We start from the raw sequence: 26640 nt of genomic DNA on the forward strand, positions 1-26640 counted from the left end.
TCTGATTGGGCTATTACTAGGGAGTCTTATGGGTTGTAGTGGCCCTTGGGCCACAGATTTGGTATCCCTGGTCTTCCTGATGAAACTTTAGATCCTATTTTATTTGTTCTTTAAATTGTGCTACATTTCTGACTTGACTTATTTATTCCTTTAATGCACCCAAAGTATAATCCTGGACATCTTAACTGCATGTTTTAGCATTGTTCTCTGAGGGAACATGTACATATATAAATATAGATTTTAGATATTTAGATATATCTATATTTAAAAAAATCTTAATGGCATTTCTTTTCCAATTACATGTAAAGATAGTTTTCAATATTCATTTTTGTAAATTTTGAGGAGAACATGTATTCTGGGTTCCAATTTGAGATTCTAAAGATAAATACCCCTACAATTAGAGGAGAAATTCCTTCCCTTCATATCTTGCTCCTGACCTGGCAGTAGAGGCAAGGAAAGCTCTTACTTCAAACCAGTTTTATTGACTTTTACAATTTGGGGAAAGGACTTTGGGCACAGCCTGGGAAAAGAGCTTGGAATGGTGGTCTAAGAACTCTATAGAATAGACTAAGGGGGAATAAGGCAAAGATTTAGGATATAAAACTGTCACGGTGGAACTTTTTCCTGCTGTAAATCTCAAAGATGTTTATTAGTTCTCAACTGGTTCCTCATTTTCCTCTTTTTTTTTCCCCCAAGGGTTTCAGGAAGGCCCTTTCTACTACCACAGGGAATGTCTCTCACCATGCCCTTTTTCATTAACCTCTTTGCTCCCTTTTTTACTTGAATCTTATAGAGCAAATTAGAGCTAAAAGTGGGGAATCTGGAGTTAGGCGTAGGAGTTCTGGGTTCAGACCAAAGAAAGAATTTGAATGCTTAGAGATGTTGCAAGTTGAGTTGGGCCTTAGGTGTAGGGGAAAGCAGTAGCTTCCCAAGTGTCTGTCATCAGCTTTTGCTACTTCTGCTGACACTTTGTTTTAGGGACAAGAAACAGCAATAAGGTAAGGTAGAGATCCCTGGGCAGTATGGGATAGAAAACAATGGAAAGGGGAAATAAGAAAATAGAAAGCAAGTAGGGGCAGGAATGAAGGATCTTGGGCCACTTGGCAGGCTTAGCTTGATGGGTGTTCTGGAGAAGTCATTTGTTTTTGTGGTAGGAACCTTTAAAACTCAGCTACTAGTTCTAACTTTAAGATTCTTTTGTTATCTTTTTGGAGATTTTTGCTTTGAATTCTTTTTTACTGATAAGTTTCATTGCACCCATAATTTTACCTTACTGCTTTTTTTTTAAGCTAAGGATTTGCCTATAATTAGTTAGAATCCATTGTTTTAACAAATTAAGCTATTAACAAAAGTTGAATGGTATTTTATTTTAATAAGCCAACACTTTAGTTTTCTTGTGGGAAAGACTACATTGTATTTTTGGTAATATGCATGTAGCATTCTGCATTGATGGGCTTGACTAAACTCTACACACTATAATCACTTTTTCTGTTAACTTTTTAAGACCTCTGATCCTCTGAGAAGTTTAAGCACTTCATGTGTAGAATATCTGAAATTTGAAGCCCAAATAGGGTAACTCTTTATTATTTATTATTTTTCCTCCAGCTCCGTGCAAAAGCAAGTTTCAACATTTACTTCCAAATCCTTGAATTCCAAATTTTCTCCCTTCCTCCCACTTTACACCCCACATTGAGAAAATAAGTTACTTGGTGTAGGTTAAAAATGTAGTCATGGGGGCAGCTAGGTGGCACAGTGGATAGAGCACCGGCCCTGGAGTCAGGAGTACCTGAGTTCAAATCCGGCCTCAGACACTTAATAATTACCTAGCTATGTGGCCCTGGGCAAGCCACTTAACCCCATTGCCTTGCAAAAAACCTAAAAAAAAAAAAAGTATAGTCATGAAAAACATGACTACTATAGTTGGGTTGTAAATGTAAATATTACCCCACCTCCACCAAAGAAAGAGAAACCTCAAGAAAAATAAAAGTGAGGAAAAAAGTGTGCTTCAGTCTATATGCAGACACCATCAATTCTGTTTTTGGAATGGATTGCATTTTTTTATCCTAAGTTTATCAGAGAAATTGCTTTAACATTTTTTTTCCCACAGTTGCTTTGCTGACTATATTTCATAAATCCTATTCCCTCTCACTCCCATTTATTCTGTTCTCTCTCTTTCTCCTTTTACCCTGTCCCTCCTCAAAAGTGCATTGTATCTAACTATCCATTCCCATGATCTTCCCTCTATTCTATCATCTACATTCCCCCTCCCCTCCTCCTGTCCTATTTTTTTCATCCCTTTCCTCCTATTTTCCTGTAGGGTAAGATAGATTTCTGTACCCAATCAAGTGTGTATGTTATTCCCTCCCTGAGCCACTTCTGATGAGAGTAAGGCTCACTCACTCACTCCCCCTCAGCTTCCCCCTCATCCACTCCACTGCAAAAGCTTTTTCTTGTCTTTTTTATAAATAACATCCCATTTTCCTCTTTTCTCTTTCTCCTAGTGCATTCCTCTCCATTAGCTCCATTTTTTAAATATCTTCTACCTTCAAATTCAATTCCTGTGTCTTATTTATATCTGTTCCTTCTAAGTACCGTAAAAAATAAGGAGATTCATTTGAGTTATTAACATCATCTTCCCATTCAAGAATACATTAAGTTGCTTTATGATTTTGCCCTTCCTGTCAACAATGAGTAACTTGGGGGGGGGGAAGATTTTCTTGGAGAAAATTTAGACCTAATATATGTGAATTTCCAGTAAGTTGTACAACTGTGCAACTTTATTAGTGACCTTCCAGTTCAGAATGTGTAAGGGTCTGATTCCGTAAGTATTGTTCATGTCTGCTTTTTTTTTTATTTTTTGCAAGGCAATGGGGTTTAAGTGGCTTGCCCAAGACCACACAGCTAGGTAATTATTAAGTTCCTGAGGCCAGATTTGAACTCAGGTACTCCTGACTCGAGGGCTGGTACTCTATCCACTGTGCCACCTAGCTGCCCCATGTCTGCATTTTTTAAGAGGTAGAAAGTGCCCTCTCAACACCCAAGTGCATTAGGAAAGATAAGCTGACTTTCTTGTTTTGTTTTTGAGCCCCCTTTTCCTAAAGCACAGTCTGTAGCAGGGATACTTCTGAGAGAGGCTTCTGTCCTTCAGGACTGTGTCTTCAAAATACCAGGGCTTAGGAGGGGGGAGAGAGGAAGGAAGAGCAGCAGGATGAGCAGGAAGCAGAGCTGAAGGCAGCAGAGAAAACAGAGCTGCGAGCCTGGACAGTAGCACATTTTCAGAGCCCTCTGCCATCCCCTGCCCATAGTAGCAGCAGAGCCAGACTGCCAGCACTTCACCTCATGGTAAATGGGACCTGTCTGGATGTAGCCATAGTTGGCTATAAAGATTTGCCCTCAGTCTGGGCTGCCATAGCTAGGAAAATCTCTGTCCAATATCATGCCATCTGAAGTAGTTGTATTGGTTGGCAAAAGATCATTCAACTTCCTTCGTAAATGGGCTGACATTTGGGGCCAGAAATGTTCAGAGATCAGGGATTTGCTGCTGCTAGATGGAGAATTCACCTTCGTACAAAGAGGTACTCCCACCTCCAACCTCATTGTTATCATCCTTTCCTTCCTGTGTGTAGTTGGGAATAGATTTTTTTTCCTGAAAACTTACATTGGAATATGAATAAAAGATTCTACATTTAAAAAAAACCCATCAGGGCTTAATCTGAAATCACTAGAGATGATTCTGAGGATGACTGTCCATTCTGTTCTGACCACAGTGTCTTCTGTTACTGCTGCCTCTCTGATATCACTTTATCCATACAGTCCTAGATGTCTCAAGATCGTTCAGTTTTCATTTTATGGGATTGTTTACCTGATGTTGTACTGATTTTTTTTTTCACATTTCAACTATTTGATCTCTAATCAAGAGTAAAAAAAGTACGTCCTTGAATAGTTTTACAGCTACTATTAATACAGTTATATCGTTTTATGATTTGAAAGCGCTTTATACATGATCTCGTTTGACCTTCACAACAACCTTGGAAATTAGATGTTATTATCTCCATTTTACAGATAAAGAAGCTGAAGCAGACAGGTGAAGTGACTTGCCCAAGGTCATACAACTCATGAACCATCTGACTGGTTTCGGACTTTCTAACTCAAAGTCTAGCTCTTGTGGCTACTGCACCGCCTAATTGCCTCAAAAATTAAAACTTCATGTTAGTTTAAAAAAAAGAGGGAGATTAAAATTGAATCATAAGATGAGGTATCAATATAGTATATTCCTTCATAATTGTCTTTAAACCTTCAAATGAATGTTCACTGTTTTAAAATTTCAGAGCAGTGTTAGAGATAAATATTAGAAAAAAATGTAGATCCTTTTTGGTTATAAGAAGCCATAATTTGAAATTCTAACTTTAATTTTATCTATTACTCTATTACTTGGCAATAACATTAGCTTAAAAAAAAACTTTCCATAATCATTCATCTTTTTTTCTCCAACAACCAGATACACAAATGTAGTATGAGATTGCTCTCAACTATGGACTGTCAATTCTACTTTTGTTGGTGAAGCCATCTTTTGACTTTGTCATTTTTACACTTGAAAAATGAGGTTACAGCTAAATATTCAGTTTCGGTGGCAAATTGTGAGTTTTGGAAGAAGAGTAGGTTTCAGATAAAGAAAAACAAATTTTCTTTCCTTACCTGATGTGCAATATCCTGCTTGGCCAAAATTCTTTGAAACAGGAAGGGAAGGTCCAGATGTTCAAGGCAAAGCAGAAGAGCAGATTCACCCTGGAAAGCTTCCTTTATGTTTGAGTAAACTAGCTTTTTAATATTTTTACAAAGAATTTGTAAGTTAAAAAAAACTATTGAATTTTTTTTGTTCATGATTTCATTGTACATTTAAATAATTTGATGTTAAATGCAAAAAATACTGAAGAATTTAAGAATGAGATTTTATCATTAATAAAATTCTGTGTTAGATACATTAACATATGCACAAATGTCTAAGTGCTCTTATGTAGTTTATATATATGTCTCTTCATTTTATTGGATTGTATATCTAATATTGTCATACTGATCTTTAAAAGTATATCCTAGAATAATCTATTACAACTACTAGTAGTTTCTACTTAGTACTACTACTATTCATTTGCGAAGTCTTTCACATATAGTATCTCATGTCCCTCAGATGTACAAATGATTCCTTCTATTTAATTTCATTTGTACATCTCAAGTTCCATAAATTTAATTATTATCTCTATGCTGATGATTGTTGATTCTGTTTAACCCATCCTAATCTTCTATTATAATAGTCTTATTGATTCTGTATAATCTAAAATATGTCTTCTCCTTTGTTACCAGTCCCATTCAACTTCTATAATAACATTCTGGTTTGTCTCCCTGACTGGTTTCTCCCTACCCCAAGTCATGTTTCAGTCGGATGTCAAATTGAGTTCTCTAAAGCACAGAACCAACTTTATCTTTCCTCTTCCCTGCCCTCTATTCGAGAAACTCCATTGGCTCCCTATTACATACTCTTAAGACTAAATATAAAATTCTCTGTCTGGCTTATAACCTTGCCCCTTCTTACTTTTCCGGTTTTCTTGTACTTCCCTCCATGTCTAATGACCTCTTGACTGACTGATCATTTTCATTTGCTGTTTCCCATGCCTGGAATTCTCTCTGTAGTTTTTGTCTTCTGACTTCCTTCAGTTCCCAGCTAAAATCCCATTTTTTGCAGAAAAACCTTTCCTGATCCTCTTTAAAGCTAGTGCTTTCTCTCTTATGTTAAGTTTATCTTAGATCTGTATCCAGTATAAATGCTTATACTTGGTTGTTTGCATATTATAGCCCTAATTATATTGTAGGTTCTTTGATAATGATAACTAAGGTCTTTGTAAAACAAACTCTTATGTTGAGATAAGGGGGTGGACTCATTTTTAAGCTTGAAGCTACTGAAAATTAACAACATCTCATGCAAATGAAGGAAAAAGGAAGTGGAAAAAATGTTGTCTAAAACTTTCTTCCTATATTGTATAATTTCACTCTACTGTTTTAACTAGCAAGAGACCCTGAAGGTATCATTTTTTTATTTAATTGCTCTCAATATTACTTTGAAGAAAAATTAGGTCAGACTTTTTTAAACCATACCTGTGAATGCTAGTGGATGACACTTGACTCTACTATCCCATTTCTCTCAACACTTTGACAAACTACTAAGGGGAGAAGACTTGATTGCATCTACTTTTTCTTTTTTTTATTTCTCAGTTTATTCTAGTCTGATTTTCTTTTGCCCCAATTCAAACTGCTCTCCAAGATTTTTACACTTTTTAACACCACAGATCCCCAGTGAAGAAATTCTTTCTACTAATACAGATATATCTATTTTTGTTATTGTTGAGGTCGTACTGAATTTTTCTTAATATTCTCACCTTTTTGTTTCACTCATATAGATATTACCTTAGCTCATGTTCTTGTTACTTTGGGTTTAGACAATTAAAATAATCTCCTAATTGGTCTTGCTTCTTCAAGGCTTCCACCATTTTAGTACATCCTCCACCACTGCTTCCCAACTGATTTTCCTTAAGTGCAAATATGATTGTGTCTCAATAAACTTAAGTGACTTCCTCTTGCTTCTAGGATGAATTATAAACTCCTTAGTTTAGCGTTAAAAGCTTCTTCACATCCTGGCCCTAACTTCTTTTCAACCCTTTTGGACATGATTCTCCTTCCCACAGGGTGCTGTTGAGCCAAATTCACCTTCTTGTAAAATCAAGTTACACTGACTCCTCAAAAGAGGAGAAAGAAAAGAGGATTGTATAAATAAATATAAGTCCCATTCTCAGAGTAAGGATGTTAAGCTGGGAAGTAGTGTCTTTTTACATTCATACTAGTATATATTCCTAATGACAGTAGTATATGGCATATTATTTAGCCTCTAAGTTTAAAATAAAATTCTTTGCTGTTTTCAGAATGATAAAATATTAAAACTTTTCTAACAACAATTAAATGACGATTGATCAGTAAAGATGTTTGTCTTTGCTACTGCTCTTTGGGCAGGTTTGCTTTGGACACTTGGATTATTCTCAAGGAAAAAGTTGATGAAGTAATAAGATGTTGAGTAGGAATTCTTTTGCTGTCTGTGTGCATACACACACAGTCGATGGTTTGGTATTTTTATATTTGGTTGGGTTGCTGTAGTGTGAAAATAGAAATCTACTGATTAAACAATGCAGCCGAGCTCTAAGGCTAGAATTTGTCTTACACTGTACACAGTATTTTTTCATAACATTTTGAAAACTATTTTTCCATTGGAAGTCTTTTTAAATTGAGTTTTATTCAGCTTTATTTTTAGTAACTAGACATTTTTAAGTAGTTTACAGTACCAAAAGTGAAATTTGACTTATAACATCAAATATATGTGTCTGTATGTATGTGTAGGCATATCTATGTGTGTACATGCACATACCTTAAACTTATATCACTTTGATGTCTATAGAAAAACTTTAGAGGAAAAAAAATATTCCCTTTTCAATAGAAAAATAGTCTTGTGGGGTGGCTAGGTGGCATAGTGGATAAAGCACTGGCCCTGGAGTCAGGAGTACCTGGGTTCAAATCCGGTCTCAGACACTTGATAATTACCTAGCTGTGTGGCCTTGGGCAAGCCACTTAACCCCATTTGCCTTGCAAAAACCTTAAAAAAAAAAAGAAAGAAAAATAGTCTTGTACAGTCTTTTCCCAGGAAGCTTGACTTTATTGATTAATGGATTTAGATTGATATCTAGATAGGTAATGGATCTAGATAGGAAGATTAAGCTTCTTTTGCAAATATTTGAGGTGACATTGTAAAACTATCCTTTATGGGGTGGCTAGGTGGCGCAGTGGATAGAGCACTGGCCCTGGAGTCAGGAGTACTTGAGTTCAAATCTGGCCTCATACACTTAATAATTACCTAGCTGTGTGGCCTTGGGCAAGTCACTTAACCCCATTGCCTTGCAAAAAAAAAAACTATCCTTTATAAATTTGGCATAGTTTTCTATATATGAGTAATGAGACCTTTATCAGGGAAACATGCTATAAAATTTTTTCCCCAGTTTCCTGCTTTCATTCTAAGTTTGGTTCCATTAGTTTTGTTTGCCAAATTTTTAAGATTTGCAAAGCACTTTTCCTTAAGCCATTCCATGAAGTAAATAATTAAAAGTATTATTTGCCCTTCTATTTTACAACCAAGAAAACTGAGACTCAGAGTTATTGTAACTAATTATGACTATGGAAAAATGTCAGCTTTGATTGTAACCCGGGTCTTTCAACTTCAAGTCTAGTGTTTTTCCTTCCCTACTGCCTCTCTTGTAAAGGTACTGTATTTCAGAAATGTCAGAATTAAGGAAGAATTACCCTAGTAGATGCATGAATGAATTATTATTGTTATGACGGCTCCTTTGACCTTTTGTGTACCTTCTCATCTTACCTGAGGATCTACCTTGAGTTGAAGACCTTATTTTTCTTTTGTGAATTCCAGTACAGTTCCTGAACTTCAAAAAAAAGCATAGTAATAATGCAATATACAGGTGCTTGCAATGGTATCTCTTATTAGCTAAAGTTATACCTTTTCCGAAAAATGCCATGATGTTTGTTTCCATTCCACCTTAAGCTTTTCTCAGAGCATATTTTGGGAATCGTTGCTGTGTTTCATCTTTTATCAGTTTTTCTCAGACTCATTTGATAGCCAGAGACCGGCAGTCAACCATGGACCTTTCATATGGACTTCTTCAAGTGTCTTGCTACAGTTCTCTTTTTTACAGCTTTTGCCCACAATGTTTTTTATATTTTAAAACACTAAGTAGTATTAAAGTAAGAGCATTAGTAAACATTTAAAATTATTTTTTCATTTTAGTATATATCACATTGTTACAGATTGTGTTGATTAGTTGATTTGGAAAAACAAAAATTCAACATTTTCTTTATTTTAAGGTACAAACGAGTCTTTTCGGTTGGAACCCATGCAATCACTACATATAATCCCAATACCCTAGAAGTTACAAATCAGGTAAGTATCAAATTGCTTATAATTCACTTTGAGCTTAGAATATTGGACAGCCACTGATTCACATATCTAGACATGAATACATGGCACCAGTAGTCAGAAAAGTGAGTTGGAGTGGTGGGCATAGGGAGGGGCATGAATAGTTACAGAGGAACTGAAATAGTTGTGAACTTAAGGACAACTTAAGGCCTTTGAGTTAGAAGGCCTGGATTGGAATCTAACTGGCCATGGGCAAATGGTTTAGCCTTAATGGGATCCCTGGAAAATATAACAGCTCTATCCACTGTGCCACCTAGCCACCTCCACACTAATTTTTTAACTATGATATTTGTATCTTTTTGTCACTTGATTAATGCTATTTAATCTTTACAAAATTGTGACTTGACTGAAGCATGGGTAATAGAAATATTCTTTGTACTCCCCCGCCCCTACATTACATTCTTTGTTTGCTATTTTATTAAATTTCCCAATAATTTGAGAATGAGACATTAAGTGTTGGCTTTTATAATTCTCAGACACTTAAATGTATTTTAGTCAGGTGGATATGTATTAAGAGCTTACTATAGGGGTGACTAGGTGGCGCAGTGGATAGAGCACCGGCCCTGGAGTCAGGAGTACCTGGGTTCAAATCCGGTCGCAGACACTTAATAATTACCTAGCCGGGTGGCCTTGGGCAAGCCACTTAACCCCGTTTGCCTTGCAAAAACCTTAAAAAAAGACCTTACCACACACACACACACACACACACACACACACACACACACACCCAGACATTGTGCTAAGCACTGGGGATAACAGAAGAGACAGGATATGATCCCTGTCCTCAAGAAGCTCCCATCCTCATTGGGGGAGGAACCAGGACCCAAATTACTTGATTTTCGAATACACGCTCTTCCCATTGCACCATATGTGCAGTGCAGTTTTTTCCAAAGCTGCTTTAATGCCATAGAAAAGCTGTAAGTTTCGGGAAGAATCTTTGGATGAACTCCTATGAAGGTCATTAAGGTCAGGCCTTTCTCTGCTCATGAGTCATTGCCTGATTTTAGCCTTGAAATGTTGCTTGGGAATACTGAAGGACCACAGGCTTTGTCAAAGTCAGATGTAGTATTGGAATTTGTGTCTTTCCTGCCACCCAGGAAATTTCTCCACTCCCTTGGCTACCTTTACTTCCCTAGAGAATCATAGGCTAACAGGGCTCAAAAGTCACCAAAAGCATCAGTACACAGTAGAGAAACCGCTCCTTAAAACTAGCAGATATCAAAGGAATCTAGTCAACTTGAATAATTGAACTCTTGACTCTCATTTTATCATGACAATGTTGAATGAATTTTTTTCTTTGCATCAGTGGCCTTATGGAGATATTTGTAGCATTAGTCCTGTTGGAAAGGGACAGGGAACAGAATTTAACCTCACTTTTCGAAAAGGAAGTGGGAAGAAATCAGAGACTTTAAAGTTTTCTACAGAGCACAGAACAGAACTTCTAACAGAAGCACTGGTAAGAAAATATATTTATCAGTATACTAAGATTTTCTTATTATTTAAGTAATGACAGGATTATTTTATGATTCATACTTTTGCTTTTTTATAATCAGAGGACTGTAAAATGATTCACATGATTATATTTGTCTTTGGATTACATAAGTCTATATGATCAAAGAATGTGATTAATATTAATATAATTCTCCATTGAAGTTTCAAGTCCTTTGTGTAAACTTTCTAGGACAAAGTATTTTATTTTGGCTGTGTTCAGCTTTTACTTAATTTGGATGGAGGGATAAATAAAAAATATACTTTATGACTTTTGTCACATTTTCATAACTTTTCTTTCAGAGATTTAGGACAGACTTTTCGGAAGGAAAAATCACAGGAAGGGCAAGTATTTTATCTGTCTAAAATTTCTTATCTTGGTACAATGTAAGCCCTGTGATACATCAACATAATCATAAAGAAAAAATATACATGTAGAGTTCATGATGGGGCTGATGGCTGTCATGGTGTTCTTTCTTATATCAGAAACTTATGAGAAAATATAAAATTTTGGACATTAATTAGTTAAACTTATTCGTATAATAATAAATAATGTAGTTAGTTCAACAGAAGAGTTCGGTTAGAAGTAGTTTTTGTCATCTTTTCTCTACTTATTCACAAAGATTCTCTAGTCAAAAGGACACTACTAAAAATGCTAACAAAAAGGGCCAGCTGGAAGCCTCAGTTAAAAAACAATATATTGTCCTAAGACCAATACTTGGGACAACCTTAGAATCTACTAAGTCTTCCCTGCTCTCCCAGAAGACTCCCTAGTTGTTTAGGAATATTTGAATGTACAAAAATAGATGCTCTTTTGGCCTAGTATCATATAGCACGTTTTTTAAGTACCTGGGGCACCTTGCAGAGGACAGTGTTGCTGCAAGTAATGGCCTGCTGTTGCCCTGTTTACGTTGGTCTTGCCACCCTAACTTTTTTAGTTGAGTCCAACTCTGTTCTCCCAGAATCCTACTAGTTACTGATGGATAAGTAGCTGTCCTGTTGTCTAAAGAAACGTTTTGGTGAATGTTGGTGATCCCTGAACTACTTGTGACCACTAATGCTATATTTCCTAATGAGAGTAATTGAAATATAACTACAACATTTGAAGGTGCCTGTTTTAGGCATTGTCATATGTAAGTAAATATTTCTTGCCTGTATATTAGCTAGCCTAAAAACTATCACTGAAAAGGCTTCTTGAGAGTAAATAATTAGGTCGTTTGACTACTAGATATTGAATTATGTGTTTTACCATTTTAGTGAATACTTTGAAGTGTATTTGAGATTAACAAAGTATGAAAGGATTTTTTTGTTTATAGGATTTAGATTTTTTTTAACATTATAAACATTCTTCAAAAAAATTCTTTAAAATTATTGGGGGGGTGGTGTAGTGGGTAAAGTACCAGCCCTGAAGTCAGGAGTACCTGGATTCAAATCCGGTCTCAGACACACCTAGCTGTGTGGCTTTGGGGCAAGCCACTTAACCCTGTTTGCCTTGCAAAAACTAAAAAAAAAAAATTATTGGGAATAATGTTCTAATTGAAATGATCTTTTTAAAATTATGGGCTTGTGTTTTTTTTCTGCGCTGCCTTAGAATATGTGCTATTAATGTTCTGAGTTAGTTGTTTGAATTGGCATAATGTACTCAAAATGTTAGTAGTAATTAGCTAGATAGAAGTTTCCAAAAATGTGATTAAAAACTTTAACAGTGTTCTTGATTAAGCTTTTTGGTATAGTATATTCTAGGACAAATCTTTTTTACATTGTAAATCATATTTTTATTGCCTAGAGAAGAATAAATCATTTTCAACTAGAATTAGCATTGTCAAATATGAATAAATCTGAAGGATAGCTTTAGTAATAAATTATGAATTTGGAGCTGTAACTTAAAATCTTAAAATCTTAAATAAGTCTTCCTTCCCTTTGTAGAGGTATAATTGTTTTAAACATCACTGGAGTGATACAAGAAAACCTGTCATTTTAGAAGTAACTCCTGGAGGTTTTGACCAAATTAATCCTGCAACCAACAGAGTCCTTTGTTCTTATGACTACAGAAATATTGAAGGTTTTGCCGACCTTGCTGATTACCCAGGGGGGTTTTGTATACTTTATGGAGGATTTAGTAGATTGGTAAGTACTTTCATAGATGAGAAGAGGAGAGTCCATATTGACACTCCAGTACTACTGTAACAGTTGGTCATGATTTTATATTAACTTCAGATCTTACTTTAATTCTCTAATTTATAGTTTTGATGGCATAGGGTCTGAATGTGACTTCATTAGTATAAGAAAATCCTGGATGAAGGATGACAGGTTGCTTCCTGCCAGCTCTAAAAAGCCAAGTGTTTTCCTATAGCCAGGGCATGACTGGAGCCAGACTTTTGACCCCGGTCTTCTGGACACCAAGATGGGCTCTCTATCCTCTGCACTAAGCAACTTCTATTTTTTGTTGATTAGATAGGTAGGAAATCAATGAAATGAAGTTGTCTTTTTTTTTTTTTTGTAAAGAAGCCAAGGTTGTCCAGATTTTTAGGTCTGTCTGGTATTTGAGACTTCACAAATCTGATGATCATTGGAGATAGTCATAGTCATTTTTCAACCCTGGAGTTTCTGAGCCTCTTACACATTTTAATAAAGTACTTAAAAGGCTGCTTTGACCTGTTTGAAAATAGAGAGTAATTGTTGAATTTACCACATATTTGTGGTTTCAATATATAATTATCCTTTCTACATCTTGGGGGTTAGGGATGGGACACCCCCACTATCAGGAAAATTTTTTGGCCTTCCCTTTGTGCTAGTGGAGAAGTCTGATTTTTTTTTTCCTTTTTCTTGTATTGGGGGTGTTTATGGTATCTTATTGAAAAATTTGGGTTGATATTATACAATGCTATGCATATATTTTAGGCATTTCTGAATTTCTAAACTTTTTCTGTGTTGTCTCTGGGCTTTGGGTGTTGTCTATGGCTTCCATGAAACCCCCCCCCCCCCAAATTCTCATTTAATTTCTTATACCTACTTGAACTATATAGAAATTTTGATGGGAAAATTCATAATGTGGAAGAGATAACTATAGCAATAAATTGTAATTCTTTAGAGCTGTAGCAGAGCTTAGAGATTTTCTCAAGTACAATCCATTCATTTTATAGATGAAACAGGGCCTTTCAGACTTGTGGCTTGCCCAAGCTTATGAAACTAGTTAATAGCAGAAATGAAACTCATATGTAGTTTACATATTCGGGTTGTGAGTTGCCTAGAGAATATATATTTCTTACTATTGGCTTTTTTGAAACTCTTGGTCATCAAGGAATTTAACTCTGCTAATAGAACCTTTACATTCTTAATTTCCCTAAATAGTTTCACTCAATATCTAATAGAAAAATAACTCACATGAAAGCTATGGAGGAAAAGTGGATTTATTTGGGGGGGAAAGCAAAGGAGATGCTGTAGAAATTTAAAAATGCAAAGCACTTAATGGAGAATGGTGCTATGTATTATAAGTTTCTTTATGTTTTTAATTGTATGCAGAAAATCTTTTGAACTTTAAAAAAAGCATAAGCTGAAATGCTTGAACATTGCAATAACTTAGCAGATAATCCTACTTTTTATTTGAAATACATCTTTTCTGAACTTTTTCTTTACTGATTAAATACATATAAATGCTTTTGTAAAAACATTAAAAGTTGAAAATCTGACTTTTTTCAACATTAAAAAAAAATTGTAGCATCTGTTTGCATCTGAACAAAGGGAAGAAATCATCAAGAGTGCAATAGACCATGCTGGCAACTATATAGGCATTTCCCTGCGGACCAGAAAAGACCCCTTAGGATTTGAACAGTATTTAAATCTTCGCTTTGGAAAATATAGTGGTGATGAATCCATAACATCATTAGCAGAGTTTGTTGTTCAGAAAATATCTCCCAGACATTCGGTAAGATTTACAGTGAATATAAATATTTCTTCATTTTGTTTTGTTCTTTCTTATTTGACTAATTTTTCGATATGTGTTTTATTTAAAGGAACCTGTAAAGAGAGTGTTAGCTCTTACAGAAACTTGTTTGGTAGAACGTGATCCAGCAACCTATAATATTGCAACACTGAAGCCTTTAGGGGAGGTCAGTAGCAACACTACCAATTTACATAAGGTCTTTTTTTTCCTTGATAAAACATAGAATCATTCTTTCCCTTTTTTCTTTGTGGATTAGAGATTAGAAATTCATAATTAGAACTAATTTTTAGTATTTTAACTTAGAAAATTAAACATTTCAGAAAGTCTTTTATATGAATAAAAAATTTTTCATTGGTTTACAAATGTCAATTTTTTACATGCTGAGAGATCTGTAATGAGAGATCTGTAACATAGACACAGGAGCTTGGAAGCTATATTGACTTTGCATATGCAGACTAGTTAAGTTTTCTGAAGTTTCTTCTCAACATTAAATTTTTAAAATCTTTTTTTTTTTTTTTATCAAATTAGGTCTTTGCACTGGTTTGTGACTTTGAAAATCCACAGCTTTTTACCATTGAATTTATAAAGGGGCAAATACGGAAATACTCTTCAACAGAGAGGTATTTGTAAAATTATTTCAAGACTATAGAGTACTTCTAATGTTAATTTACTGGTATTATTGCAAGTGATCATCCTTAATACCATTCTGTATTATCAATGAAACTTTTTATGGTAACTTGTTGAGTGGCAGCTAGATTGTATAGTGGTTTGAATGCTGGACTTGAAGTCAGGAATGCCTGAATTGAAATCCTACTTTAGAAACTTTTGTTAGCTATGTGTCTCTGGGCTACTTTATTTAGTTTCCTCATCTGTAATATGGGCAAAATGATAGCACCTATCTTATTTGAAGGTCAAATAAGATGACATGGAAAGCACTTTGCAAGTATGAAAATGCCATGTGAATGCTATTGGATTTTTTTTATTATGGTATAAACCTATGTATCACAATTGAGTTTTACATTATTTAAACATATTTGTTGTAATATCTCCATAAAAAAACATATACTGCTTATAATAGATTAGAGCTTTAGGCATCTATAACTTACTAATGATGGAAACCTTTCTTTCAAATACCCAATAAAAGTTGTAGGCACAAATTATGGAAATGAAGCAGTCAAGCAGATCCTTATTTCAGCTCAAAGAAATTTCTCCTTTTGCTTAAGTCTCTTTATAGCTATATTTCTTTTTCTGCTCTTTATAACTATAACTTTAGTCTCAACCTGTTATAATAAAGGCAGCTAGTTTGTGTTGACCTCTTTACATTGCTTGTTCTGTTGTATATTTTATCTTACCAGGCTACATATTATTCTTTGAAAGTGTTCGTGATAATGTGCCAATATACTCTTCCTATTCACTCTTAAAAGTCTCTTCATATTTTTATCATTTTGGATAGTTTAGTTGTTGCTTAGAGGAAGTATTATCTGGTTATTCCCACTTTTCTCTGCTCTGTTTTAGGTTTACTGTCACTTCTGTGTTTCTAACTGACTGCATCTACACACATTGTGATAGAATTCTCCTTAATCAAACCTTCTGAATGCACCAATATATTGGTGTGGATTGGCATTCTTGATATTGCTTAAATGGGCTGCAGCTAAAGAGTGAGGGCAATACTGAATTGTAAAAAACCTGTATGTCTGAACAGTCATAACAGCTTCCCTTAATTCTTTAGTCCATATGGTATTCCTCTGAAATCCTCACTCTAAGAACTGGCCATTTAAAGGGAAAGTAGATCTACCTAGAACAGTTACGCTGTAATTTACACTCTCTTTAAATGAAAGGAAAGGAAACTAGTAGTAGTAGCAGTGAACTCTGGGTACCTATAAAAACCTATGGAATTTCTGTGTTCACATTTCCCTACTCTGAAGACATTGTTAAATTCAAAAACATTATTTCCCCCAATTTTTAACATTTCTTTTGTACTTAGAGCAAGTGGAGTTTACAGTCTATTGAGGGATCAGAAAATGTACACAAATACATGTGACACATGACAAATACGTAAGAAAGGTGCTAGGTGAAGTCTGATGGGAGAAAAATCTCTACCAACTAGAGAAATCAAGAAAGAATATCTGGAGAAGGTGATTTTGTTTCTTTCAAAAATAGTTGGTAGGACCATAGAAATAGGAAAAAAGGTCTTCCAAGCATAGGAAAGAATGAGATAGAAAGAGAAGATATTGAAGGCTCTGGGTATGTGGGAGAGACTGAATATTTAGTTTGACTCGATGTAGACTGTGAGACTACCAAGGCAGCTTGGAACCAGCTTTCTTTCTTTTTTTTTTTAATTTTTTTTAAATTAAAGATTTTATTTATTTTGAGTTTTACAATTTTCCCCCCAATCTTACTTCCCTCCCCCCACCCCAGAAAGCAATTTGTCACTCTTTACATTGTTTCCATGGTATACATTGTTCTAAATTGAGTGTGATGAGAGAGAAATCATATCCTTAAGGAAGAAACATAAAGTATAAGAGAACAAGATCAGACAATAAAATATCAGTTTTTTTCTAAATTAAAGGGAATAGTCCTTGAACTTTGTTCAAACTCCATGGTTCTTTATCTGGATGCAGATGGTATTCTCTATTGCAGATAGCCCAAAATTGTCCCTGATTGTTGCACTGATGGAATGAGCAAGTCCATCAAGGTTGATCATTGATCATCGTCCCCATGTTGCTGTTAGGGTGTACAGTGTTTTTCTGGTTCTGCTCATCTCACTCAGCATCAGTTCATGCAAATCCCTCCAGGCTTCCCTGAATTCCTGTCCCTTCTGGTTTCTAATACAACAATAGTGTTCCATAATATATACATACACATACACACACATGTACACCATGGTTTGCTAAGCTATTCTCCAATTGAAGGATATTTACTTGATTTCCAATTCTTTGCCGCCTCAAACAGGGCTACTATGAATATTTTTGTACAAGTGATGTTTTTACCCTTTTTCATCATCTCTTCAGGGTATAGACCCAGTAGTGGTATGTTGGATCAAAGGGTGGGCATATTTTTGTTGCCCTTAGGGTGTAGTTGGAACCAGCTTTCAAGAGCTTTCACAGTAAATCAAAGAATCTGCATTTATTCAGAAGACATAAGTCACATATTGAAGGCTCTTGAGAAAAGAAGAATAAAACCAGATGTGTGCATAGAGATAAACTTGGCAGTAACATGAAGTCTAAATTGAGGGGGAAAAGTGAAGTCAAGAAGATACTATTTCATATTGGTGGTTATGAGTATCTACTAGAATAGTAGTAATGGGAAAAGAGAATGGGTGCAAGAGATAGCACAAATGAAAAATCCATAATTTTTCCTTTCCCCTCATGTCTCATATCAGAGCATAGCAATAAGGTTTTTGTATATGGGATAGAGGAGTATTGATGTTGTAGTTATAAAGAATAGATTTGAATGGAATGATCTACCCAGTCTTAGACGTATTGAGTCTGTGCTAATGAAAAGAGTTGGATCACCAGAGCGAGCCAATCCTCTTAGTCTTCCTAGTTGATTCTCCTCCACCCCTCTCAACTTAGTAATTTCTAAACCTCTTTCATCCTCAAGTCTTCCACAAGACCCTCTTCTCTCACCTTTGTCACTCAAGACTTTAACTCAGATATTACTGAATAAGTCTAGGCCATTTGCCAAGAAATTCTCCTTTTTTTGTTCTTACAACTCTTTGACATACCCCAGCCATCTTCTCTCTCTCTCTCTCTCTCTCTCTCTCTCTCTCTTCTCTTCTCTTCTCTTCTCTTCTCTTCTCTTCAAAATTTTTTTTTTTTTAATTTAAGGCAGTGGGATCTAGTGACTTTAACCAAGGTCATATACCTAGGCAATTGAACTCAGGTCCTCCTGGCTCCAGGACCAGTGCTAGTTCCGCTGCGCCACCTAGCTGCCCCTCCCTCAGTCCTTCTTGAAAGAAAGCCTTTTTGACTAAAACCAGTTTTATGTATGCTACTAGATATTTAAATCACAGGCTGATCTCATTTTACCATTCCATCGTCTTACACATTATTCCCTTTCTACAATTCAGCCAGGCAGGTCTTGTTTCTTAGGCTGTGCTTCATTTCATCATCTCTACATCTTTGCACCAGGTGACTCCTCTGCCTGACTTGTACCTCCATACTCTTGCCTCTTATAACTCCTGATTTCCTTCAGATAGAGCTCAAGAGCCAGCTTCTGCAGCAGATATCTGCTAGTCTTCCAGCTGCTTGGTGACTTCCCCTCCACCAAGGACTTCATTTTTCTTTTAGTTTTTGTTTTGATTTTGTGTTTGACACCTGACTATGGTTAGGCTCTTAAATACCTACTTGTTTGATAAACTATGTGGAGTTGCCTTTTTTTTCCATTGGAGGTATGCCTATAGAGCTCAGGAGAAAGGGCTAGATAGAAAGAAATTTTTGTATAGAAGTGATTTTGAAACCATGGGAACTAATTAAATTACAAAGGGTGGTGGTATAGAAAGAAAGGATAGGCTGAAGAACAATTTCTCTCATTTTTAGGAGTCTGAATAAGAAAAAGGAGCTAGGGAGGGTATAGGGAAAGGGTTAATTATAGAGAAGTAGAAGTGTGTCTGTCTTGGAAGTCAAAGATGAAGAGCTCTTATTAAGAGTGAGATTCCTTTTGGGGGGGGGTATGGTATTTTGAACCCCTCTCCCCCACCTCCCTTCTTTTTTCTGCTCAGAGATTCCTTGTTAGCTAGTTTGTTGGACGGAGTAAGAGCTTCTGGTAATCGGGATGTTTGTGTAAAAATGACCTCCACACATAAAGGTCAGCGATGGGGATTGCTCAGCATGCCAGTTGACGAGGAAGTGGAGAGCCTCCACCTCCGCTTCTTGGCCGCACCTCCAAGTAAGTACTCCTGCAGAGTTTGGGTCATTTCTCTAAACGCTTTGCTAAATTGAATGGGAACATACTCAACTCCTTTTTTCCTTTCCCTTCCCCCATCTTGTTGCAGATGGCAACTTTGCTGATGCCGTGTTCAGGTTCAACGCAAACATATCCTACAGTGGGGTTCTGCATGCGGTCACACAGGATGTAAGAGCCAACTCCACAAGTTCTTAAGAGACAACGGGGGGTGTTGGGGGAAGCTCTTCACTCTGTGTGTTCTCTACTAGGGTCTCTTCTCAGAAAACAAGGAGAAGCTAATCAACAATGCCATCACAGCCTTACTGTCCCAGGAGGGTGACGTGGTGGCATCCAACGCTGAGCTAGAGAGCCAGTTCCAAGCTGTGAGGAGGCTTGTGGCTTCCAAGGCCGGCTTCCTGGCCTTTACTCAGCTTCCCAAGTGAGCAGCTCTTCTGCACCTCTTTACTAGATTAGAAGAATTTGTCATTAGTAGGGTCTGTCTCTCTTTAAAAACTGATGAAAAGTGTTCCTAAAGACTCGCCTCACCTGCTTTTTGTTAACAAGGAAAGCAAGACAGATTGAACTGAAATGGAGTGACTTTCTTCTCATATAGCATAATAGTTTCTAGTTATCCACAATGATTATTTCAAAATGAAAAATGTTTCTGACTCAAGATATCCTATAGGGAATACATCAATGTTTAGAAAGTAAGTAGAATTGCAGTTTTTAGTCTTGAAATGACCCCACAGAACTTCCGAGGGGCTGCTAGTGTTCATTTTAGGAATGAAAAGTACTAGGTGGTGGTAATTTGGGCTTTTGTTCCCAAAGGTTTCGGGAACGGCTTGGAGTGAAAGTGGTGAAAGCTCTCAAGAGGAGCCACGATGGAGTGACCCATGCCTCCATCGACATGCTTTGTGCACTTATGTGTGTAAGTTTGGTCAACTCTTCTTGAACTTAAAACAGTTGTTCTGGGTTAGTTGAAAATTTCTCACTTTGAACTAATTCAAGTTGAGTTTTGTGTAAAGTTACAGAAGACAACTTCATATACATAGTGTTTCTCTACAAAAACAAGAATTACCATTGAATACTCTTGTATTTATTCATGAAAAAGATTCAAAGTTCTGCTAGGAATTAGCAGTGTGATAGAAACACTGTGGCCAAAATCTTTTTGTAGAGTTGTTGAATAGTTTAACAGACATTTAATTTGAAAATCCAAATAGTTAATATATTTATTTTGAGTGAAAATTGGCTGCTAATTTTAGCATTTGATATATTCTGTGTTGATGTGAGGAAATCACCAAGTAAATGGTAAAGGAATATTGATGTAAATGTGAGCTGCTGTTAGCCCTTGATTTGACTATAATCATAGTCATGTGTTGTATAATTATTTTATAAAGTCTCAATAATCTTAAGAGAAGATTATTGATCTTTTCATATTTGGGAGGGGTGATTTTGGGACATTTTCTTTCACGGATTCAAAAAGAACATTTTTTGTGAATAAGTGGTATATAATGGCAAATGAGTCTGATTCTAAATGGTTATTTTTAAAATCCTTTTAGCCTATGCACGATGATTATGACTTGAGGCAAGAGCAGTTAAACAAAGCATCTCTTCTTTCTTCAAAGAAGTTTCTGGAAAACTTATTAGAAAAATTTAATTCCCATGTGGTAAGTAATGATGGAACTTTTTATAAATAGGAAGAATTGCACTTTTGAAAGGTTACATAAAAATGGACTGTGGTTTTTCTCCCCCAGCATCTAGATAGCATTTTATGATGTGTAAAGAACTTGACATACCTTTTCCTTTGCTTCTCATAACTTTTCAAGGTTATTACTGTTTCTTCTATTTTGCAAAAGAGGAAACTGAGGCTGAGAGATTAAATGTTTTCCTTTGGACCTCATAAGAAGTAAATATGTAAGGCAGGACTTAGATCCAAATCTTTCTTCTAAGTGCATTGTCTACAATTGACTGATGTGGTCTTCATAGTTTGCTATGCATGCTTTTGAGAGTTCAGAAGTTTTTTAAAGTTCCTACTTTGTGTCCAGGCCTGAACTGGAAATTGGAAAGGGAAGAATAACAATAAGACTGTTCCCTCTTATATTTGCTCAGGAGAACGTTGAGAAGAGGGAAGATAATAGAGACAATACAAACAGAAGTTTAAGACAAAATAATGTAAGATGATTGTATAGTTTGGGAAAGGGAGATTATAATATAGCTATGTCATTCATCTGCAAAAAAATTGTTTTGAAGGGTTTTCAGGTTTACTTTCAGATTCTAGAAGCATAGATCTTTTCTTCCTTCTAGTGACCATCATAAAATAAAATTCCTAATATTTAGGATTTGTGATTTAGCACTTAAGTGGTAACAATTTTAAATTCTCTTGCGGGTTTAAAAAATACAAATTATCATAATTGTTGTGATTCTGATTCATTTAATTTTTTTAAATTGTTTGAGTAGGTCTGATTGTCCAGTTCTGATGACCTTTAAGTTTCTTAAAATTGGTTTGAATTCTTCTGCAGTATCTGTAGACTTTTTGGATTTTTTTTTTTGTTGTTGCAAAATGACTCTTAATGGGGCAGCTAGGTGGCGCAGTGGATAAAGCACCGGCCCTGGAGTCAGGAGTACCTGGGTTCAAATCTGGTCTCAAACACTTAATAATTACCTAGCTGTGTGGCCTTGGGCAAACCACTTAACCCCATTTGCCTTGCAAAAACTTAAAAATAAAGTCAAAATGACTCTTAAGTCAGAAAATTAAATGTTTTTCCAGCTTAGTTAAATGTAATAAATTTTTCCTTAAACAACTTGATTGTATGTTTAAGAAGTTCACAAAGCAATAGATTAATTTTGTTTTTCAGGATCATGGGACTGGTGCCCTAGTTATTAGTTCACTTTTGGACTTCCTTACCTTTGCCCTCTGTGCTCCATATAGTGAGACAACTGAAGGGCAACAATTTGATATGCTTTTGGAGATGGTTGCATCCAATGGAAGAACCCTCTTTAAACTTTTTCAGGTGAGATCTTGTTTGGGGCTTTTTTTTTCCCCCTTACTTCATGAAACCACTTTTTGGGGGGTAACAGTATGATTTGATATTTTCCAGTATTGCAAAAGATTTAGATTGTGACATCTTCCTTCACAGTTTTTGTGTTACAAAACTATTCCTTTGGTTTGGAGACGTGAATAAATTTAGCAGACATTTTCTGTAACAATGTGAGGTGACTCCTAATGTACTCTTCATGGTTGTTTGGCTACTTCACATTTCTTTCCCACCTTGAATAGTATTAAAGATCATTTTCTACTTGTGTTTTACTTTAGAGGTATGCAGTGTTTTCATCAGTAAGATAATTGTCTTTTCCACCTCTGAGGTTCATTCTTTGGCTATCTTTTTTGTTATCCCACATGCTTATTCCTACTCTTACAATAACAAGATCATGATGATTTTAATGCTACTTTTTCTGTTAAAATCATTATTGGAGATGTGTTATAACTATATACTTCCCTATGAATTTTTTCAATACCCTTTCAGTTACCAGCTATGCCAGAGCCAAAATTCCTTGCTCTATTCTCTCTTTCCAGTAGGCCTTCCACAACTTTTTTTGCAGTAAAATGTGTCCTAGGAATTGATGACCTTACCTCAAGCCAAGCATTTCTTTCTGGAAGTTAGATTTGTTCCTAAGCCCTGTGTGTTATTGCTTTATATGAGTGCTACTGTGCTACACAAGCTCCATTACCCTGTTGCTCTTTTAATGCAGGCTCTTCGCTAATCTTTAGTTCCAACATAATTTCATATACATTAGTTTTTCAAAGTGTAATATGCCAGCCATATATTCTATTTTATTTAAATGAATTAATATGTCATTGGGTATCATCCTATCTTTTTAACTGACTTGATTTTAGTTGAAGAAGAGTTGATTGGTGATAGACTCTTTTTTTTCTCCCCTTTGTTAAAGCACCCTTCCATGGCCATTGTAAAAGGAGCTGGTTTGGTGATGAAGGCAATAATAGAGGTGAGAATGAAATTTGAATTTCTGAGTTTAAACATAACAAATAGTTTTCTTATTTGAATTGGAATGTTCATAAAAATTGAATGTACTTTCAACTGTGATAGAAAAATATTGTAAGGAAAAACTTTTTAAGCTCTGTGCTCTGAATTTTCTTTTGGTAGTTGGAGCAGAGCAAAAGAGGAATTTAGCATCACTGTAGTGAAGAGAAAAAATGAATTAATCTTTTTGCTCTTTGAATATAATTTATTTTTTTAAATGGACACAAAAGGACAAAGGTTTGCCTTTTATCATAAGTTATTTATTGTCTTGATCTGGTTGGCCAATGTTGAATTTAGTAGATCAGTTTATGCCGTTTCACATTCATGTGCTCATGGTCACATCTAAGTTCAACCCACCCACTCTTCCAGCCTGAACTCGTGAAAGTTTTTAGTCTTTGTCAGCTTGCAGAATACATACCTCTGACCTCCCCTGCAGAGCCAGAAACAGCCAAGAACGGACAGGAGGACCATAAGATAAAAAGTTTCCTAACTCAAGCCTGGGAATATTCTAAGCTCACTTGCAAATGCCACAGCATCAACAGCCTACCTGCTGTTCAGTGCATGGGACACACTTTTTATTTTATTTTATTTTTTTTATTCTCTGTATGTGAAAGTAATAATAGATCTTTAATTTGGTCATACCTCTGATATTTATTTGTATTTATCTCTTGACAAAACATTCAAATTGTTAAACTGTTCATCTGCTTTCTAGAACTGACTTTTTTTTTAATAACAGATGAAATATGACTTAGTCTTTTGACAAAATGAGTTCTTGGTGAATTCTTATTTGTTCCCTCCATTCTGTATCCTTCAGGAGATTACCCCTTCATTCTCTGCCTTTCTTCCTACTCTTCAGCTCTTGCTCTATTCACTGGCTCATTCTTGTTGCCTATGAACATGCTTATGTAGTCTCTCAGTCTTTAAACTTTTGTTTGAACATACCTCTCTTCCTATAGCTTTCATTTCACTTTTAAACTCAGAAAAAAAGTTGTGTTCATTGCCTTTGCTTCTTCACTTCCTTCTCCAACTCTTGCAATTTGGCCTTAACTCTGCCTTTTGAATGAAATATTTCTGAGTTGAGCACAGTGGATAGAGCACCAGCCCTGGAATCAGAAGGACCTGAGTTCAAATCTTGCCTCAGACACTTAATAATTACCTAGCTATGTGCTCTTAGGCAAGTCACTTAACCCCACAGCCTTGCAAACACCCTCCTCTCTCCCCCTCCCCCCCAAAAAAGAAAAGAAATGTCTTCAAGTTCTCCAGTGATCTCTCTTTAGGTTTTTGCAAGGCAAATGAGGTTAAGTGGCTTGCCCAAGGCCACACAGCTAGGTAATTATTAAGTGTTTGAGACTGGATTTGAACCCAGGTACTCCTGACTCCGGGGCCAGTGCTTTATCCACTGTGCCACCTAGCCGCCCCAGGCAGTGATCTCTTTACTATATCTGATGAATTTTTCTTTTATTTTTTTTATCCTTCCTTTAACTCCTTAAAGTGTTTGATACATTTGAACTCTTCTTTCTTCCAGATCCCTGGATTTTTGTAGTGGTGGTAGTGGTGTTTACACTGTTAATTCCTAATTCTCTCCTCTTCTGTCTAGTTAATTCTCTGTCTCTTTTGCTTGAAGCATTATTCATGTCCAGCCTCTGCTGGGTATACTCAACAACTTTCTCTTGGACCTACTTCTGTTCTCTCTCCTTTTAGAATTCAACTCCTTATATATTCAACTGGCTTCACCATGCAAATGGCAACCTAATCTATATATCCAGACCTTATCTCACCCTGAGTTTCAGTTCTAAATCACTAATTGACTATTGGGTGCGTTCACCTAGATTGTCCATAATTATCTCAAACTCATAATGCTCAAAAAAACCAATACTTGAAATAGAAGCAAAGACCACCTCTGACTTTCCCATGCCTATTAAGGGTCTTCCTATCTTGTAATCACTGAGTAATAGTCACTTTTTCTTTATCCCCTTCTCCAGTCACATTGCCATACTTATTTACTAACTCATATCTCTCCTCTCTGTATAATCTCGACTCACTTGATTATCCTTATAACTTCTTGCCTTGACTATTGCATCAACTTCCTCTTCCAGTCCAGCTTCTGCAGAGTTGCCAAGTTCATACAACTGTAACATACAGATGGATGGATAACCCTGTCCTTTACTGCCTAGAAAACCTTGGGGGATCTCTCATTTCTAAGAACCAGTAAAGCTCCCCTTGGTCTGGCTTCCAAGCTCTCTTTCCAGCCCTGTACCATCACCCCTAATGTGGGTTTAGTTGCAGCCCTGCTGCCTACCTGCTGTTCAGTGCATGGGACACACTTTTTATTTTATTTTATTTTTTTATTCTCTGCCTTTACATGGGCAGCTCCAGAAGTCCTCTTACTCTAGCACCCCTTCTTGGATTCCTTAGTTTCCTCAAAACCCAGCTCTAATATTTTCTGTGACAAGAGACCTTTCCTGATTCCCCTAGTTGTGAATGTCTCTCTCCTCCCACATTACTTTGTTTTTTATTTTGTGTTTTTATTTGTGTATGTATTTTCTCCCAGTAAATGGCATGGAGCCTAACACATAATAAGCACTTAATAAAATCTTATCTTATTGAATAAAGGATTGTAGTTACAGTGAAAATAAGCAGCATTCCAAATGGGTAGGGATCAAAATCTGGCGAGGAGCCAAATTGAAGCTTTACATTGCTCAACTTCAAACCTTCCTTTGAAACTATATGAATAGAATGTATTATTCATTGTTAGTAAATGTTTTATTTGTGTCTAGTGATGTGGAGACTGGTAGGAAGTGAGGGAAAAATAGCCCAGGAGTGGGATGGATAAAATCAAATGTGAAAAATATAATCAAGAAGTAACAATATTTCAGAGTAAAATACAAAATATTTTTAAATTTATGCCCTTAATTGCCTTTTGGTTTAGATCATTAAAAAATGCTTGTTTTGTTCATGTATTCCTTTGTGAAGTCTCAAGAGTATAAAAAAATTCATTAGGATAACTTAATACAGACTTTCATCTTAGTCCTTTTTTCCTATTTCTGAAGGAAGGTGATAAGGAAATTGCTACCAAAATGCAGGAGCTTGCACTTAGTGAAGGTGCCTTACCTCGACACTTACACACTGCAATGTTTACAATAAGCTCAGATCAGAGGATGCTTACAAATAGGTAAGTTTTATTAAATTTAAGTCAGCTGTGA

At 35.9% G+C, this 26640-nt stretch overlaps 1 protein-coding gene across 5 annotated transcripts in view; it reads left to right on the forward strand.

The window, feature by feature from the left end:
- Positions 1-26640, forward strand: part of DNAJC13 (DnaJ heat shock protein family (Hsp40) member C13) — a 106079-nt gene that overhangs the window by 13244 nt on the left and 66195 nt on the right. For all 5 annotated transcript variants that reach the window (XM_074195814.1, XM_074195816.1, XM_074195813.1 and 2 more), the window contains 15 exons: positions 8968-9043; positions 10386-10535; positions 10871-10912; positions 12494-12694; positions 14286-14492; positions 14581-14676; positions 15039-15130; positions 19234-19400; positions 19507-19586; positions 19667-19836; positions 20226-20325; positions 20957-21064; positions 22253-22408; positions 23346-23402; positions 26488-26609. In XM_074195814.1, the coding sequence (XP_074051915.1) occupies positions 8968-9043; positions 10386-10535; positions 10871-10912; positions 12494-12694; positions 14286-14492; positions 14581-14676; positions 15039-15130; positions 19234-19400; positions 19507-19586; positions 19667-19836; positions 20226-20325; positions 20957-21064; positions 22253-22408; positions 23346-23402; positions 26488-26609 (1824 nt within the window). The remainder of the gene's footprint in view (positions 1-8967; positions 9044-10385; positions 10536-10870; positions 10913-12493; positions 12695-14285; positions 14493-14580; positions 14677-15038; positions 15131-19233; positions 19401-19506; positions 19587-19666; positions 19837-20225; positions 20326-20956; positions 21065-22252; positions 22409-23345; positions 23403-26487; positions 26610-26640) is intronic.

This window comes from Macrotis lagotis, chromosome 7, assembly GCF_037893015.1.
Source record: "Macrotis lagotis isolate mMagLag1 chromosome 7, bilby.v1.9.chrom.fasta, whole genome shotgun sequence".
Classification (NCBI taxonomy): domain Eukaryota; kingdom Metazoa; phylum Chordata; class Mammalia; order Peramelemorphia; family Peramelidae; genus Macrotis; species Macrotis lagotis.